This window comes from Heterostelium album, assembly GCF_000004825.1.
Source record: "Heterostelium album PN500 unplaced genomic scaffold PPL_scaffold12, whole genome shotgun sequence".
Lineage (NCBI taxonomy): Eukaryota > Evosea > Eumycetozoa > Acytosteliales > Acytosteliaceae > Heterostelium > Heterostelium album.
The window spans coordinates 577,291-595,446 of record NW_008805074.1 but is presented as its reverse complement, the minus strand read 5'-3'; the positions used below and the strand labels follow the sequence as shown (position 1 = coordinate 595,446).

At 35.7% G+C, this 18,156-nt stretch overlaps 7 protein-coding genes across 7 annotated transcripts; 2 read left to right on the top strand and 5 right to left on the bottom strand.

The window, feature by feature from the left end:
• Nucleotides 1–54: 54 nt before the first annotated feature.
• omt3 (class I SAM-dependent methyltransferase) lies at nt 55–1,406 on the top strand (the record flags this gene model as incomplete). The annotated part of the gene is made up of 3 exons (XM_020580973.1): nt 55–311; nt 400–850; nt 918–1,406. The coding sequence occupies 3 exons, from the start codon at nt 55–57 to the stop codon at nt 1,404–1,406; spliced, it is 1,197 nt and encodes a 398-aa protein (XP_020428558.1).
• A 208-nt stretch (nt 1,407–1,614) lies between these two features.
• Nucleotides 1,615–3,364, bottom strand: PPL_10190 (LMBR1-like conserved region-containing protein; the record flags this gene model as incomplete). Its single annotated transcript, XM_020580972.1, has 3 exons — nt 1,615–1,888; nt 1,968–3,145; nt 3,233–3,364. 3 exons carry the CDS (start codon nt 3,362–3,364, stop codon nt 1,615–1,617), a joined length of 1,584 nt encoding a protein of 527 aa, XP_020428557.1.
• A 1,563-nt stretch (nt 3,365–4,927) lies between these two features.
• Nucleotides 4,928–5,116, top strand: PPL_10189 (uncharacterized protein; the record flags this gene model as incomplete). The annotated part of the gene is made up of 1 exon (XM_020580971.1): nt 4,928–5,116. The coding sequence occupies one exon, from the start codon at nt 4,928–4,930 to the stop codon at nt 5,114–5,116; it is 189 nt and encodes a 62-aa protein (XP_020428556.1).
• Nucleotides 5,117–5,348: 232 nt separating this feature from the next.
• Nucleotides 5,349–9,368, bottom strand: PPL_10188 (uncharacterized protein; the record flags this gene model as incomplete). The annotated part of the gene is made up of 8 exons (XM_020580970.1): nt 5,349–5,567; nt 5,637–5,792; nt 5,873–5,915; nt 5,965–6,327; nt 6,367–6,529; nt 6,715–7,201; nt 7,397–9,124; nt 9,195–9,368. The coding sequence occupies 8 exons, from the start codon at nt 9,366–9,368 to the stop codon at nt 5,349–5,351; spliced, it is 3,333 nt and encodes a 1,110-aa protein (XP_020428555.1).
• Nucleotides 9,369–10,174: 806 nt separating this feature from the next.
• Nucleotides 10,175–12,689, bottom strand: PPL_10187 (uncharacterized protein; the record flags this gene model as incomplete). Its single annotated transcript, XM_020580969.1, has 3 exons — nt 10,175–10,268; nt 10,390–10,598; nt 10,671–12,689. 3 exons carry the CDS (start codon nt 12,687–12,689, stop codon nt 10,175–10,177), a joined length of 2,322 nt encoding a protein of 773 aa, XP_020428554.1.
• Nucleotides 12,690–13,636: 947 nt separating this feature from the next.
• On the bottom strand, nt 13,637–16,072 carry PPL_10186 (uncharacterized protein; the record flags this gene model as incomplete). Its single annotated transcript, XM_020580968.1, has 8 exons — nt 13,637–14,189; nt 14,272–14,540; nt 14,633–14,689; nt 14,778–14,859; nt 14,912–14,967; nt 15,106–15,131; nt 15,205–15,611; nt 16,053–16,072. The coding sequence occupies 8 exons, from the start codon at nt 16,070–16,072 to the stop codon at nt 13,637–13,639; spliced, it is 1,470 nt and encodes a 489-aa protein (XP_020428553.1).
• A 366-nt stretch (nt 16,073–16,438) lies between these two features.
• On the bottom strand, nt 16,439–17,560 carry PPL_10185 (protein serine/threonine kinase; the record flags this gene model as incomplete). Its single annotated transcript, XM_020580967.1, has 1 exon — nt 16,439–17,560. One exon carries the CDS (start codon nt 17,558–17,560, stop codon nt 16,439–16,441), a length of 1,122 nt encoding a protein of 373 aa, XP_020428552.1.
• Nucleotides 17,561–18,156: the final 596 nt, after the last annotated feature.

Below are 18,156 nucleotides of genomic sequence, written 5' to 3'. Positions count from 1 at the left end.
TCGATTTTATTTCTTTATTTATTTATATATATCTTTTTTGTTATCGTTGCTAAAATGGATAGCAATAATAATAACAATGATAATAGTGGTGGTGGAGTAAATAGAAAATGGACAGATGTAAATTACAAGTTTTGTGAGCAAAAAGAGAAAGAGGAGATCGCTGAAGATGCAATTCAAAAGGAGACCTCGTGGGAAGATGTTGATTTCGATCATATCAGAGCGCAGATGGCTGAACAGATGATTGCAGCTGAAACAGAAATACTTACAGATACAGATCGTCAGAAATATGAAGAGGGTGCAATGGATTTTTGGTAAGATTTATTATTATATATTAGGAAAATAACATACACTACAATCATTCAACCACTAACATTATTTGTTTGTTATATTTTATAATAGGGATAAATTCTATCATAGAAATCAAGAGAAATTCTTTAAAGATAGAACCTATCTACATTTGGAATATCCAGAGTTGAATCCATTGAACATCAACAGAGATCAAACAACTCATTTCTTTAATTTCATAAACTCACAAAACAGTACAACTACAACAACTACAACTACTACAACAACAACAACATCGGTTTCAACTGATAATAACAATACTACAGAAGTAGAAGAATCTACTTCAACTACTGCAACAAACTCTGAAAGTAACACTGCTGCCACTAACGAAGTGATAGATAAATGGTGGGAGAATATCCAAGAATTAAATAAAGAGACAGCACAGAAAGTTGTTATGGAAGTGGGTTGTGGTGCTGGAAACTCTGTTTGGCCACTCTTAAAGTTGAATCCAGAAAAGTATTTCTATGCATTCGATTTCTCACCACATGCTGTCAATCTTGTTAAAGTAAGTAATGCTGATAATAAATATAGATATATTTATGATTTCTCTAACCAACTTTATTATTTTACAGGCACATCCAAGTTATAATGAAAATAGAGTTACAGCATTCGTTTGTGATATTGCAAATGAACCGCTGCCAGAGAACGTTGCAGAGAATTCAGTGGATATTATTTTGTGTATTTTTGTTTTGTCGGCGATCTCCTTTGAGAAGATGAATCAGGTGTTATCGACACTCTACAAATCACTGAAGCCCGGTGGAATCATCTATGTTCGTGACTATGGACTTTACGATATGACTCAACTGAGATTCCTCTCAAAGAAGGGAAGAAAGATCGATCAAAACTTCTATTTGCGTTCCGATGGTACTCGTACCTATTTCTTCACCACCGAGGTGCTTTCACAACTCTTTACGGATGCAGGTTTCAACACTCTCGTTGCCAAGTACGACACCCGTGAACTTAGAAACAGAAAGAAGATGATTTCAATGTATCGTGTTTGGATTAGAGGAAAATATCAAAAACCACTTTTAGAATCAACTCAACAACAACAACAACAATAATAATAATTACACAAATAAATTATCTTATTGTTTGATTGATTAAGAAAAAAAAGGATGTTTTATTATTTGGTTGAGTGTATATAAAATGAAAGGATGTTCGTTGTTTTCATTTTTTTTCATATGTAGAAAATTGATGAAATTAATTTATTATTATTACTATTATTACTTTTTTAATATTACTAATTATTATATATATATTATTATTATTTTATTCCCACTTGAATTTCTTTGGCTTATCCTTTGGTTTGACAGCCAAGAAGATGGCGGAAATGATGGCCATGATGAAGAAAGCAATGATATAGACAACCCAGAACCACTTGAGAATTCTGATGTTACGAACGGCCGATTGGAACATACTGTTGATCGATGTAAGTGTTGCATACTGTGAAAAAGCCATTGTTGTAAATTGAGTTACACTGACACAACAAATCAAAATCAAACCAATATTGAAAAGGAATGCATTCATCATAGTACCTCCAACCCTATTATAATAGTAATAAGTGATAAATTGTTAATATTTGTTTGGAAATACTCTATCATTAAATAATCATAACAACTTACTTCATTGGATGAATTGGGAATAGGAAGAACAAACGAAGTCCAAATTTAAAGTTTCCTTTGACGACGCAGAACAAGAGGTAGAATGCATAGACACCGTATGTAATGGTACCCAAGAATCCCCAGGCGTTATCGAGTGAAATCATCATGTTGTTCAAGAATGGGAAGAATGGCTCGGGCTGTGTCCACATGTAGAGGATGTTCTGGAGTACCCAGGTGATAGAGAGTGCAGCAGCAATGAAACCAAGGAAGAACTGGACGTAGTAGAAGATGACCTTACCACCTTGACGTTGGTAGGAGATCTTCAAGTGCTCGTAGTCCTCCTCGAGCAAGAACACCGCAGCTCTGTAACGGTTGTAGTTACGACGATCCTTACGACCCATGATACCACCGGTCAACTTTGATTGAATCTCCTTACCGATGTCGACCAACTCTGTGGCACGCTCACCAATCTTTGACTTTCTCTCGAGGTACTTGTCGTAGGGAATTCTACGTGGACGATATCTAAAGTCGGAGATCATATCCATTGGGAGCGCGGCAACACCGATACCACCAAACAAAATGAACAACAACCAACCACCGAAAGATACCATCGTAATGATAAACAAGGCAATCGAGACACGGAACATTAGGAACTCTGTTCCCGAACGAACCTCATTGAGAATACGACCGCCAGTGGCGGCATCAGAGTATTCTGCCCATTTGTCGACTGGCAAACTGGGATTGGCTGCCTGAGTTGGCAGTGCTTCCGCTGGAAGACCCGGTGCACCCGACGATGCCAAGTAGAACGACCACCATGCCTGTTGGTATGCAACTGTCGCAGTTGCGTCGGGCTTGGTGGCAAAGAAATTAGGATCCTTGGGGATCAAGGGATTCGATACGACGATCGTTGGAATCTCGGCAATTCCAATCAAAATCCAAAGAATACCTGTGAGTGCTACGAAAACAAATAGAATTACAATGGTTCCCTTGATGGCACTAACAAATTGATTGCCACCATCGGCTTCGTCCGACTCGTAGAAGAACATGGCGAAAGGCACAATAACAATGGCGAACACAGCAATCGCAATATAGACAACGATCCACAGTGTCTCCATTGGGAAACCTCCCTCACCACCTTTGTTTGCTACGTCCAGAGGTAACATTAAAATACTTATAGAAGCTAAACCTATACCTAGAATCTAATAACGATTTGATTATCAAAATTGTAAATATCACATCAAATTTTTTCTTTTGTTTCTTGTTTTTCTTTGTTTTTTTTTACATACAACTATAATCTTTGGGAAATATGCTACATTCTTGTCGTCTGGATGTTGGAAGTAAACAATGAGATAAAGACTTGCCAACATAATAAGTACGGTAATCGCAACACATACTATAATCATAAAAATGTTGACCATCTTTTTATTTTATATTAATTTTTGATTATCAAAATCAAAAATACCGATACTACTACTACTAATTTATATATTAACTTGTTTTTTTTTAAAAAACTAAATAAACTAAATTACAAATAAAATATATAAATATTGACTGTTTTTAGATCTAAAAACAAACAAATAACTAAATAAATAAGAAAAAGATACAAATATATAAATTAACAAATAATTGTTAAAAAAGATTGATTTAAAGATTGTTTTTTTTTGTAAGGAAAAAGGTGTATGAATTTAAACCTGGGAATGAAATAGTGGTGTGTGTGGTAATATTTTTTTGATTTTAATTTTTTTTTTAAAAAGTCGTTCCAACCGTTTTTATAATTGTGACACAAAGTAATAAAAAATATTTTAGTGATAATAATAAAAAAAAAAGAAAAAAAAAGATATATATATAATAGATAAATAAATAAAAAAATTAAAAATCAAATTGCAAAAGACTGTTTCTGTTTAGTTGAATATATATCTAAGGCAAAAATATAAACCAAAAAAGAATTTAAACCAAAAAAAAAAGAACAAACAAACTTTTTAGTGAAAAATTTTCAATGAATTAAAAAGAGAGTTAAAACGTTGCAAAAATTTTGATCAAATTAATTTGTAAATGATAATGAAGACGAACTAATAAGAGAATTACAGAATCACATAAGATTTCATTAGTATTAAGAAAAAAAATATAGTCATTGCTCTAACAGATATTATTAATTAATACTAAAATTTGATAGTACTATCAAATTTTATTAATCAAAGTTATTAGTTTTCAAAATTTTAATTAAAGCATACATAATATTTAAATAATTATGTATGATTGGTTAAAAAAAACAAAATAATGATCAATTATTGTTTACTATTTTTATTATAATTTTTTTATAATAAAATTAATATAGAAAATGGTTTACTTTTGATCATTAAGAGTTGAAAAATATGGTGTATCAACTTGATGGTGTTTTATTTATTTTACTTTGACTACAACCCCAACAGTCAAAAAACACATATTTGCAACAGTGGTTTGGTAAATAATTTCCATTAAACTATTAAAAATAATCGAAATTTATAAATAGATTCAATCAATATTAAATAATCATATATCAAATCAATATTGTTTCCGCATTCTATTGTTGATTACTATTGATTTTATTATATTCTTGATGAAAGAATACAAATCAAGCGTTATGATTGGTTAGGATAGTTTTGGATATATCTAAGAAAATCAATATTTGAATTTAAGCAAATCGTAATATATAAAATATAGAGTTGTATTGTTTGTAAGGTAAAATACAATTGTATTGGTTAGATTTGAAACAACTAAAGAGAGTGAATAATGATGGATGATACTCCAATCCAACTATAAATATGATCAAATTTCTTAATGCTTTATTATAATTTTCATTCTTAAGAATTTAAAAGATATAAATATAAATTTATCTATTCTTATTAGTATTATATTGTATCCAATCTAAAACCTAGTGTTTTTTGACATACAAAACCAATATCCCATTCTTAAAAACGATTCTAAATTTCTAAAAAACAAAAATGTTAATCAATTGTTTATCCAATTTAATTTCTCAATCATCTACTGGTTCCCTCTCTGTCTCTAGAGTCTCGCACTCCAGTGGTAGTATCCTAAGTCAATCTGCCAATCAAACAACAATCTATCCAGAGAAAGATAAATTGGTTGCCAATGGTAATGTCAGTAACGCTAGAATCTTCCCAATTAACTAATAGTTTTACAATTCCAAACTCTACTATTAATTAATACTCACTCTAATTGACTCCGATTCAACAACAACAATCATTGTAATGTAAATAAATAAATCTGCTCTGTCTTTTTTTTTTTTCTATAAAAATAAAATAATATTGATTTAAAATGAAATATATATATTAAAATGATATATCTCTAATATCTTTTATATAAATGATTATAATACAGTCTTTTTGGATTTTAAAAATAAGACTAAGGTTCATATTTTAAAAGGTTAGAGAGGTAACTGGCAAATGGCACAAGAGTCTGAATGAGAATCTGAGAGAAATCATCCACTTCGACAATTGGTGATAGGAAATTATCGACTTGATTAAAGAATGCATCGTATGTCTGATAGTCTTTAGATTTCTTCTTTAGTTCTAAAAGTCCTTCAACCGTGGAATTCAACAATTGTTCATCATCCTTTGATTTCTATATTTCATAATTAATTAGTAAATGTAAATATGTTTTTTTTGCAAAGATATTTAAAATATAACTTACACCTTGTTGTTGAATGATTGATCTAATTAAGAAAATATAACATGCTCTAGATGCCAAATGTGTCTGTGGAATGACAGTCTTGTTCTTTGAGAATAACGATGTAATTGGATTGGTATTTCCAAAGAATGACTGAATCCATGATTTAACAATATTGATCTTTTTTTAAAAAAGAATGTATAATATTAGTATTTAGTAGTAGTTTTCAAATAAATTTAATTGAATTGCTTTTTTCTTACCTTTTGTAAAGTTGCTTTATCTTTTAAGTTAATATCGTTGGTTCTAATCAATTTGATGATTAAAATCCAAATGATCCATAGTTCGTACTCACGATTGTTTTGGAATGAGATGTTGGTGATGAGATCGAGGATATGATGATGATCCAGAGTCTTTTGTTGTAGTTGCTGGAGAATCACAATGTAGAGAGTGACCGGACAATTGTTTTGGATGGATTTGAGAATGACAGAGTCGGCATCGGTGAATACCAAGTACTTGTTGATCAGTGTCGATACTTGGATGGTGTCGTCCGAGAGCAGCGAGTGTAGCACTGCCTCTATCACCAGACAAAAGTGACTGCCTTTCAGTGCGATATGCGTGACCGGCATGATCTGTAGACAAAGATTCAGTGAGAGTGTCGAACAGAAGTTCAATATCAAGTTTTGAACTTTGATGTTGAGATCCTTCGAGAGCGTGTCTTGTTGATAGAGGTCAGTGGCGAACGACAGTGATTTACAGATGATCGGTTTCGATTTCGGATCGTAGTCCAAGCAGGACATGGCAATCTTGAGGATATTCTTCATTCTCTGTTGTGTTCCCGATTGCTCTTGGTCTTTGGCCGCCTTGTTCTCGGCGAGCGAACGGATGAGTGGCAGCATGAGATTCTGCACCAGGTAGAGCTGTTGTTGATGTGGAATGTACCAGTATTTTCCAGCTTGGTTGGTGGCATTGAAGTAGAGCAGTGCACGCATCTCTAGAGCGAATGCCATCGCCAAATTGTAGTTGTCCAGGAAGAGTGTTGTGTCTTTCAGTAAGGTGAGTGCTTCAATGATCTGAGTGGATGGATTGCGTTTCAGTGAACTACAAGTGATGACATTCGTCAGTGCAAGACCGTCAAAGATAACGGTTGCATCTTGGAGATCGCCACACTTGTACCAATCGATCGAATTATCACCGCCGAGTGCCAGTCCCAAGTCTGGCGCGGCAATAGAGGAACCATTCAAAATGGAAATATACATACAGAGCTTCAGGTAGTGCAGTCCGACGTGGTCAGGTATCTTTGCGATCGATCGCAACAATCCCCAATCGAGAATGGAGAACAGTGCAACGACAATCTCACCGTACTCGGTCTGACAGATGACATTACACATCTGCTCGAGAATATCGTTTGGCTGCACGTGGAAAGTGGCAGTCTCAAGATGTCCCTCCGCCACCATATTGCCCATCAACTCAACGAGCTCTTGAATGTGGCGATTCTTCTTGGCTTCGTCAGTCTTTCTGTACTTGTCGAGCAGCGGGATGTAACCGTAGAAGAACACTTCCCAAGCCATGTTAATACTTCTGGGAACGAGCTTGATTAGATCGATAAAGAACTGAGTGGTACGCGCAAACTCAGAGTCACTCAACAAAACGTTGCGATCGTTGGGACGAATCGATTGAATGTAGATCAAACGAATCTTTGTGAGTAGCGACTGAATGAATTGCTTCGAGAGGAACTCATAGAATATCAGGTTCGACAGCAGGAACAGCGAGCTCGGTGACTTTACATCGGAGATCTTCTCGACCAGCGTTTGGATGATTAGATTCTGTTGTTCCGGTTTGATTGACTTTACGAATTCGTAAAACTGTCGGGACTTGCCATAGACACGCTCCATTAGCTCCAACGAAGCAAAGTCTTTCACCAGCGCCAGTGTCACATTGATCAAGTAGCTGGAATCAACGAATAGCAGTGCGTTGATAATAATAGCGGTTGGTTCGATAGCGTTGGTTTCCAACATCGTCGGTAGCAATTGGAAGAGTCGTTCTTTTCCACCGGGCATATGAGTGATCTGTTGAATCTTGGTGTCGATCTTGAACGATTCGAAAATATCACGCTTCTGTTGGTTAGAGATTCTCGGGCTGGTTATACTGAGTTCGAGATAATCGAGGTATTTCGTCATGTCATTGACAAGCGAGGGTGAGAACAGTCTGACAAACAGTGAGTAGTCGGTTTTCGGTGCGTTGTCCGATGCAATTCCTTGTGGGAGGAATGTGTTGAGAAGGAATGTTTGGTTGGAAGGATCCTTATCCAAGATGTCCTTACCGATGCGATAGGCAACCTCACTGAGAGTATTGATCACTGTCTCTGTGATGGAATCAGAGTGATCCGAGGAGATCTGGACGAGAAGTGCAAAGAGATCTTCCTTCTGGAAGTAGAGGTCGTGCAGACGACGATCCTCCAGGACCAGTGTAAGCACAGCCAATTGATAGACACGCTCAAACAAGTTGTAAAAGTGTTCGTTGAACGACTTTCTGTTGTCTTTGATCATCGATGACGATTGGGCATTCGGTTGTGAACTCTTGGTTTCCACACTGACGGTGACACCGAGACAGCTGGGATTCGAGCACTTCAAGATCGCGTTGTTTCTCGTCAGTTTCGTGTTGTGTAGACTCTGACTGAGTTCCGAGAATACCTTGTCGTCGTGCAAGATGTTCTGAGACAATCGCTTGCTATGACCGAGATACAGCTTCAAATCGTTGAACAACTTGATTGATTCAACAACCGTTGATTTCAAAATGGATTGTGCAGCTTCATTGAAGATATCCTCGAAATTCTGATATTTCTTTTCCTCGGCGTTGAAACTCTCGGCATCTCGCTTTGGAATCAAGAGTTGATTGACCAACAGATGTGAATTGATGTCCTGCGACAAGCTGTTAAGCCAATTTCTCTGGTTGGTTTCATAGAATACTTTGTCTTCGTTCTTATTGAATATCCAGAGTGCCGAGTTGCTAAACAGTTTCCAGAGTTCCTGGTTTTCAACGCTGACGATTCGCCCGTTGTTGGGCAGTATGCTCTCTTTGTTCCAAGTGGTGAACGTCTCGTAGACACGACGAATCGGTGGAAGCATCGGTCCTTTGCTGGTGTAGATCGACTGGTAGATGTCATTCTTGATGTCTTGGCTGAGTGGATCCACCTGCAGAGTAATGAGAGAATCGAAATAGATCATCCAGAAGTACTCCCAGAACAACAGTGAGAGCGCATCGTTACGTAGCTCCACAGCCAACTCACGGAAGAACATCAACGTTTCCTTTGGTTTATACTTTTTGAATTTACACCAAGTGATAGCCAGGAAATAGCCGATCCAAGGTCTTCTAAGAATCAACTTCTTAATGGCACCGCTACTGAATCCACCAATAACCGACTCCAACTGCACTGGAATATCAGCACCATAGTTCTTCAAATAAGAGCCATTACATAAATGATTCAAAATTGCCATATTCTCTTCATCTTGAATCTAGCATGTTATAAAGTTTAGTATACTAATCGATTGATTTCTCAAACTAGCTTTTTGAATATATACTTACATTGTGTTTTAATAAATGTATCCAATGTGATAAAAGTTGAGGATGACAATCGAGCGGTTGAGTGAACCACGGTTTGATAAAGCTGAGGAGAATGTTCAAGTTGGTTGAATATTGTTGTCGGTTTTGTGTTACATTTTGATAGAGTATGATTAGTTCACGATCAAACTCGACCATTCGATCACGTAGGATGTATACGAGGTAGCACAAGATCGATGAAAGCATCTCAAAGTTGCTGGGTGGCAACGAGCGAATCTTTGTGAGGTGCTCAAAGACACTCTGTTGCAGATTCGCTGGGTTACTATAGGCCACGTTCAATCCCAACATGATTTGAATGTAGACAAACATGTTGTTGTCACTCCAGTGGTAGATGTTTCTGGGGTTGATCGAGAGCAGTGCATTCATCATCGGTTTATTGAGTTCTTTGCACTGCAGAATTCTCGAGTGATTGATAAAGAATGCAATCCAGTTGTTTCCAAGGTATTTGCGTGCGCCAATCAAGATGAGAATCGTCTTGAGTTTGGCGAGTGGCGTCACTTTCTCCCAGTTGACATTGAGCAGAATCTTAAAGACGATCGACGATGCGTGTTGCATGTGTGACTGCGCAATCTCGTATTGCGGCGGGTCGATTACAAATTGCTGGATAATCATTTGATGTTGGTTACAGAATTCGACGTCGTCGATAATCGGGAGAAGTCGCTGGCACAGAACGAAACCAAGCCATGAGATACCGTCGCCACTCATGTCCCAAAAGTAGAGTGGCGAGTTGGAGTGCGGTTCAATGAACGATGTGAACGACTCCAAATCGATATAGAGCAGGTGCTGTGAGATATTATACATGAAGCGATTGACGAGGTGTGGCATCGTTTGGAGCAGCACAAAGATGTGAGTGTACAGCTCGGAGCGGAACGACTGGAACAGCTGTGGATTCAAATTGGTTGGTGGTTTGAAAATGAATGCAAAAAAGAACATTTCGTCGAGGATCAGTCGCGACAAATGGAAAATGGTGCCACCATCGAGGAGCAGCGCACTGATGTTGGACGACGACGATTGAGCGATACGTCGGAGTGCCAACAGCTGTGGGAATTTCAGTCCGTTTATATTGCTGTTGCTAATGGCTGGATCCAACTCGTAGATACCACCGATGATATACTGATAGGAGAACAGCGTGTGTACGAATTGATAGCGATTGTTATACTTGATATTCTCAGTCTGCTTGCTAAACTCTTGCGGTAGAATAGTGAGTTGATAGATATCCAAAAACAGACTGGTCAAACAGGTCTGACTCATTCCACCCCAATTGAAAAGCTGTAGCAAAGTACATGATATCAGTTGAGATGGCCACAACGTCTTGAATAACAATGTAATACAACGATCTATTTCAGCTGGGAAATAGAAACTAATTAACTATATATATAGTTATAAATGTATATATGCAATTAGAATGGTTTAGATATGTATGAAATGGAAACAACTTACACAAACAATTTTACCGATGGTCAGCGCTAGTTTTGTCATTTTCAATTGGATTGAAAGTTCCAAACCCTTTTGCAGTGGAAACAGTATCTTTTCTTGGATATTGAGATGACGGTAGTTGATAAGATTCGAAAAGTTGAAGAAATCGAGTTGGAGCAATAAGTTTACATAGATGTCCTCCTGGAGGTAGTTGATAGAGTTGGCTTGTCCAGCCATCAGCTCATCGACATGGAACAACTTCAACAGCCATTCACGCTGGAAGATATCCTCAAACGTTGGATGTATCATAGTGTATCCCCAAATCAAGAATTCCTCGTTGAAATTAAAAGTGATCTGTCTATTCAACGTCATCAATATTCTATATCCAACTTCCAGTTCATCCTCACTACTTGGTAACGCAATACTTCCACTCAACAAATTGCTGCTGCTATTGTTATTCAAACCTGGTTTGTTGAATCTTGATGATGCTGAACTATGTTGTTGAGAGTCACGTTCATCATAGAAATCTATATCAACAATTGATTTTTCAAAGCTATTATTATTATGTTGTTGTTGTTGTTGACTGTTATTGCTGTTGTTATTGGTAATATTAATATCGTTGTTGAGATTGGCATACTTGGAAACAAGGGAGGGAGGAACATCTCCCAAGAGAGCTACCAATCGATTGTACAGATGAAGAAGAATGTTTATGACGGCTTGAGGTGGTTTCGAGTTCATGTATGCCATCGCCAGTCGATTCAACTCAATGGCAATGACAGCTGGCGAGTCACTCCCGGACGCGGCAATGTTCGAGTAGATCGAAACAGCGAGTCGCAACTCGTTCAGCGTCTGCTGGAACAGACTACCAATGAATTGTGTCGTGTTGTAAAAGTGATTCTGAGCGAGTAGTGTTTCCAGCTGTTTCGAAGCCTGCGTGTTCAACTTGCTAACCTGGCTTCTAAAGGTCTGAGTACAGAGTTGGCCGTCTGGACAGTGGTCACTGACGGTGGTCGGCTCGTCAACGACCATCCACAACTGACGATACAACGTTCTAATGGAGTTTTCATTGATGAATTTCTCCTCCTGTGTTTCTTGGTGCAACATCGTCGTCATCTTTAGATTATCGATAAAAGAATCCATTGAAACATTATCGTACTTCAACGGAGCAATCAAATCCTTCTTTGACAACTTTGGTACCAAGATAGGTGATTTATCAATTGATAACTGATCATCATCATCATCTCCCATAGCCGATGAAAATGGATCTAAATCATGACTAATATTTATCTTATTATTTTTGTTGGAATTGGTTGAATTGGATGATGATTGTGTTTGTAATACTGGTGATATTGATGATTGTTGTTGTTGTTGTTGTTGTTGTGATGTTGCTGTTGTTGGCGATGTTACTGTTGTTGTTGTTGTTGTTGCTGTTGCTGTTCCACTGCTACTGCTTCTCATTTGTTGTAAATCAGATGGTCTGTTTCCATGTAGGAAGAGTTGTTCGAATTCATCGGGATGGGGTGTCTGGTTGCTAAAGAGATCGATACTGTCAAACATATCCTCAATCGATTGTTGTTGAGTGATCAGTGGTGTGCGTTGATTCTCATCGATCGGCAATCTTTCAATGGCAATCTCCTCTTCCTCATCTTCATCCTTAAGAAATGGATTTGTACTTATTTTGTTTGATTTCGATTTTGTTGTTGGTGATTTAGGTGTTGGTGAAGATGGTGAAGATGATGTTGTTGTAGTAGTTGTAGTAGTGGTTGTTGTTGAATTAGAATTCGATGAAGATGATGTTGCTGATGCACTATTTGTGTTGTTAGTTGCCGGTTTACCATATGGATCAAACTCTACCAATTCGAAATCGAATCTATTGTTTGCATTGCTACCACCACTACCACTTCCACCACCACTCGAGCCAACATCGCCATCACCATTTATACTTAATCTATTAAAACTATTACTTATTCCATTGTTATTGTTATTGTTGTTGTTACTGTTATTATTGCTATTACTACCTATAGTATTCCTTAGGAAATTCATTTATTAACACACCCACCTTCTATATGAACACACGCACACACTAATTTAGTAATATAAAAACAATTCTATATTCTATATATATAATCTATTTAATCTATCTATCGAGTTTCTATTCAAATCTAAAGATTTCTATGAAAAGAAAATATTGAATAAAATATGTTAAATTTTTTTTGAGACTTATATTTTTATTGTTATTTGTATTTTTTTTTTCTTAGTTGTTAGTTGGTTGGTTGTTTGTTAGGTTGTGTGTTGTTCAAAATGTGTGTCAAAATGTAAGTTGTTGCTTGTTAATATTATTTTAATTCTGGGGTTAATATTTGCAAGGAATTGTTGGCACTCAAAAAAATTATTAAATAATTAATAAAATTAAAAATGATTTTTCATATTTTTTTTTGAAAGTTTTTGATTTGTTATGCATTGTAAAAAGTAAGTAAGGACCTACCTAACTCTCAGATCACTAAGAATTCTTTAATTGGAAAATTAATCTTACTTTTGTTTTAATAATTATAATCAGAGATTGATTGATTAGATTGATTTTATAATCGGCAGTCAGTCTTGTCAGTCATCTCATCTGTTGTTGTCAGAAAAGTAAAATCTAAGTTTGTTATTTATATATTTATACTATATTCTATTAGATATGTTAGCTAGTTAGTTAGTTTGTTTGTTAAGCGAAGAGCGAGGTAAATGATTAGGCTTGATTTTGTAGTTTAAACATTTCGAAAAATTCTGTACAGATTTCGAAACAAGTTGGTGCATTTGACAGCCCATATGGCAACATCATTTTAGATAAAATCACGAATATTCCTAGATGGTATCCGGAGTACTTTTTTGGGTGTTTATGACTATCTTATTGAACTCCTCCGATACCAATAGTCAATCTTTATCAACTCGTAGAGTAATAAACAATTTTAATTTATTAATCTTTTATTTTTAGTTTAGAGTATGATTTAGGGATGTATTGATGTTTCAATGTTGTTGTCGTTGTTGTCGATGTTGTTGTTATTTTTGATTGTTTTAAATTTGTTGGAGTTGTGTTGTGAAATTAGATAGAATTGTGTAAACGTTGAGACTAACAAGACCGTCATGAGAATCGGTATGATTACATAGAGTGTGAGATGACCGAATGTAAAGAAGGAGACCGCTGTGCACAGAGATTGGAGGAAACGTGTAACTGAGTACTCTGAGATGTTATCGGTTGGATAGATCGTTGCGATTATGGCAAAGATATAGATGTTCTGAAGTGAATCGAACGCACCGTTCAACGTCGATGCAGCGTAGAAGAGGAATACACGCTGCGAGTAGTTACCGAGTGCACAGAACAGCAACGACGCTGGCAGAATTAACAACATTGCGACAACCAGTATTTTCTTACCGAGACGATCGTGTACCACTCCCCAAATCGAGGAACCAACCACCGAAGCAACACCAAACATCACCATAACAAATCCAGTTTGTTCCAATCCAACTAATTTCGGAATGACACTAAAGAAATATCCTTGACTATATTTATTATTATTGGAATTTTATTCATTAGTTTAGTTTTGTTTAGTTTGAAATATATTATTACTTAGTTGTTACTTACGTTAAACCTTGTAAAATTAAAAGTGGAAATAGAATTTGAATTGGTCTGTCTTTGAAACAAGAGAATACATTGATAAGAGTTACTTTGATACTTAGTACTGGTTCTTTTACTTTTGAGGGTATATTTCGAACCAATCCAACTAAAATTACACCGAGTAATGCAACCGATCCGAAAATAACCAGCACAACGGTAATGGGAACACCACTACTATTTAAGATACCAGACATTCCATTACCTGAAATACCACCACATGTATAAATACTATTAAACTGGAAATATATAAAGAGGAATTTCATTAATAAGTCACAGTTATTATTAATAACAATTAATTATTACATTTCCAAAAAAAAAAAACACTTACAATCGATGAATATTTTCCAAGTTCTTTTTCATTCTTTGCTGCTCTACTAATATAAGCCTTTAAGATTGACAATAATAAAATAATTAGAAAAAGATGTTTGACATTTGTTTGTTTTGTTTTCATTTCTATTCTTTTCTTTTCTTACAGGTTGACTTGTCCATAATATAGAGGCAGCAGTTCCAACTAAAATCGATGCTGGAAAATATAAAAAAGAGATTTTAGGAATACTGCAATAACAAAAAACAGAATAGAAAAATCCAGCTATAAACAATGATTTACTTTTGAAATGATGATGATGATGATATTGAAATAATATTAATAACTAAAAGATCAACCTAAATAACAAGTTTAAATAAATTGATACTCTACACTAATCCAACTTTTTTACAAAAAACAGGTGATATAAAACATCCGATTGCAAAGAAGAAATATACCAGTCCGAGTCCAATCGTTCCATCCTTTGGATGAATTACACTCATTAGATTTTGAGTTGGTGAAACTATAAATCAAATCGAACGAACGAAAAGAAATTAGAATAAATAAGTTATTGTGGAAAATAGATTGATACATACATCCAAAGAAAATAAATAGAAAACCAACTGCAAGATGTACTGTATATTTAACTTCTTTCTCTATAGAGTTGAATATCTTTACAATGAAAAACGAAGAATTTGACGATCGCTGATTAGCACCATCGACATCACCGTTCTCCTTGAGATCCAACTCCTCCATCTCCAAATCATTATTGTTTTGGAATGATTGTGTATGATCTGTACTCTCTGATTGTATAATACGTAGAGTTTCATCATTGTGGTCGTCTTGACTTGATACTAATATAACTTGATCTTGTTTGTGATGTTGATGATGATGAGGATGATCATGATCACTCTCTAACTCTTCATTTCCTTGATCAATACTACTGATATCATCTTCAATAACAATCATATTAAGTTTTTTTAAGATTAGTATTAACCAATTTCTATAAATATAATATTTATAAATAAATGTAATGATATATATATATATAAATAAAATGTAGTGATAAGAAATAATAATTAATGATGATTAATGATGATGATGATGAATGATTATTGCTAGTACTAACTACTACTATGATAAAAAGAGTAAGAGTTGTAATTTAAATCATTGAGTGAAATAGTGGGGAGTAACAATACAATTTAATTGGTGGTATAAAATCCAAAAGACACCTTATTTTTGAAACATTGTGGGGTTGATGGGGGTGATAGAATAAATTTTAATGAATATCATGATATCTTTGGGATATGGCATTTGGAATGACTTTTCAACTGACCCAGGTCAAAGATTATATCATATGACCTCAACTATTTGGTCGAGAAAACTAATTTTCTTTTTTTTATTTATTTTTGATTCATTTTTAGATTGTTTCAAATCTTCTTACTTTCGGTTCGGAAACAACATTTTATAATATCTATATAATATCGAGAAATGATCTTAAAAAAAATATCGAATAAATAAACAATTGTCGAATGTATTATACATTGCAATGAAAAATATTATTCATATTAATTACATTACAACATGTAATTTTTGTTATTTTTTTTTTCTTCTTTTTTTTTTTTTTAATTTTTTTTTTGTGATTAATTTGTTTATTTTGTTTTGTTAGATATATTATATATTATAATAAATTAAATTGTTTTGATTGTTTTGTTTTAGTTTTAATATTATTGTTTTATTATTATTACTGGTTGTTAATTTTTTTTTTTTTTTTTGGTTTTTTTCGGATTGTAAACTAACTAACTTTTAAAAAGGAAAGGTCCTGTGCGCTCAACTCGATGATAAAGTCTGTTGATCTACGTTGGCACTGCTGATGACAACATCTATCTGTGACAATGAATTCAAAGTTGGTTGTTGTGTTGTTGTTGATGTTGTCTCCAATGGTTGTGATTGTTCTTGTGGTGAAGATTCATTTGACTGAGTTTCCTGTTGTTGTTGTTGTTCTTGTTGTGATTGTATTTGTATTGGTGATTGATTCTTTACATCATTATTATAATTATTCTCATCAATGACTTTACAGACTATTGACGTAGATACATTCAATGGAGCAATTGCTTCATTGTGAAAACTATTATTATCTATACAGTTATTTTCTACATAGTTATTTGTTGTTGTTGGTGGTGGTGTTGGTGTTGTTGTGTTTAAAGGTGTAGGTGTTTGTGTAGGTGTTTGTGTAGGTGTTTGATTTACAAAATTTTCTTTTGATTCTATACTATTATTACTATTATTATCCAAAGCATTATTATTACAATTAATATTATTACAATTACTATTATCTACTTTTAAAATTTCATTATTATTAATACTACTATTATTATCTATATTATTGTTATTATTATTATTATTATTATTTGATTGTTCTAAAGATGGTGGTGATATTTGTTGCTGTTGATCTGTAGATGTGGTTGTTGATTGTTGTTGTTGTTGTTGTGTTGTTGTTGTTGTTGATGTTGCTGTTGCTGAAGGTGTTGTTGTAATGACTTTGGTGGCTGTACTTGTTGGACTGGTGGTGGATGCCAGTGGTTTAGATGTTTTCGTTCTGATCAACTCCCATTCGTCGCGATTCTCTTCGTAATGTTTCTTGATGGTGTGAAGTTCGGCAAGGATTTGCGAGGTGTTGGGTCGCACGGTTGGATCCTGGTCCCAGCACTGGCTGATAAGCGATTTGATTGGCTCGGGACAAGACTCGATGAGTTTGGGTCGCACCTTGTTCTTTGAGGTCATGATGATGATCTGAATGTCCATCGATATCGGATAGTCGTGGAACGGACGTTGATAGTTGCCGGTGATGCAACGCTGCGCCAACTCCCACATGATGACACCGAGCGAGTAGACATCGGAGCGTGTGTTGAAGAGCATTCCGTCGTAGATCTCTGGCGCTGTGTATGCCATGGTGCCACGCAGCATTCCGAGAGTGCTGACGTTGGTCATGGTCATGGTTCGCGTCAATCCAAAGTCGCAGAGCTTGGCGTTGTAGTCGGACGACAGCAGGATGTTCAGTGTCTTCAGATCACGATGAACCATTGGCGGATTCATCATGTGCAGGTAGTGTACTCCCTCGACGACCTGAATCATCCAGCGAATCCACTTGTCCCACTCGAAATCAAAGCTGGTATTCAGCACTTTGTGTAGCGTGCCACGACTGCAGTATTCGACGACCATCGAGAGCTGACTGTCTTCAATGCACGATCCATAGAATGAAATGAGATGCGGTGACTTTATTGTGCTGAGAATGTCGCATTCCTTACGGAATCCCTGTATCTGCTCGGGTGTCATGTTGCCACGGAGTGTCTTGATCGCCACGTACTTGTCAAGATAACGACCTTTGTAGACTTTTGAGTAGGTTCCAGAACCGATTCGTTTGATATACTCGAGATCCTGTGTGGGGATGAGATGTGCCCATCCCATTAGTTCGGAGACGTCCAACTCGGAGGAGTCATCGTCGTCGCTGTCGTCGTACTTGTCGTGGTCGCCATTGCTGTAGTCGT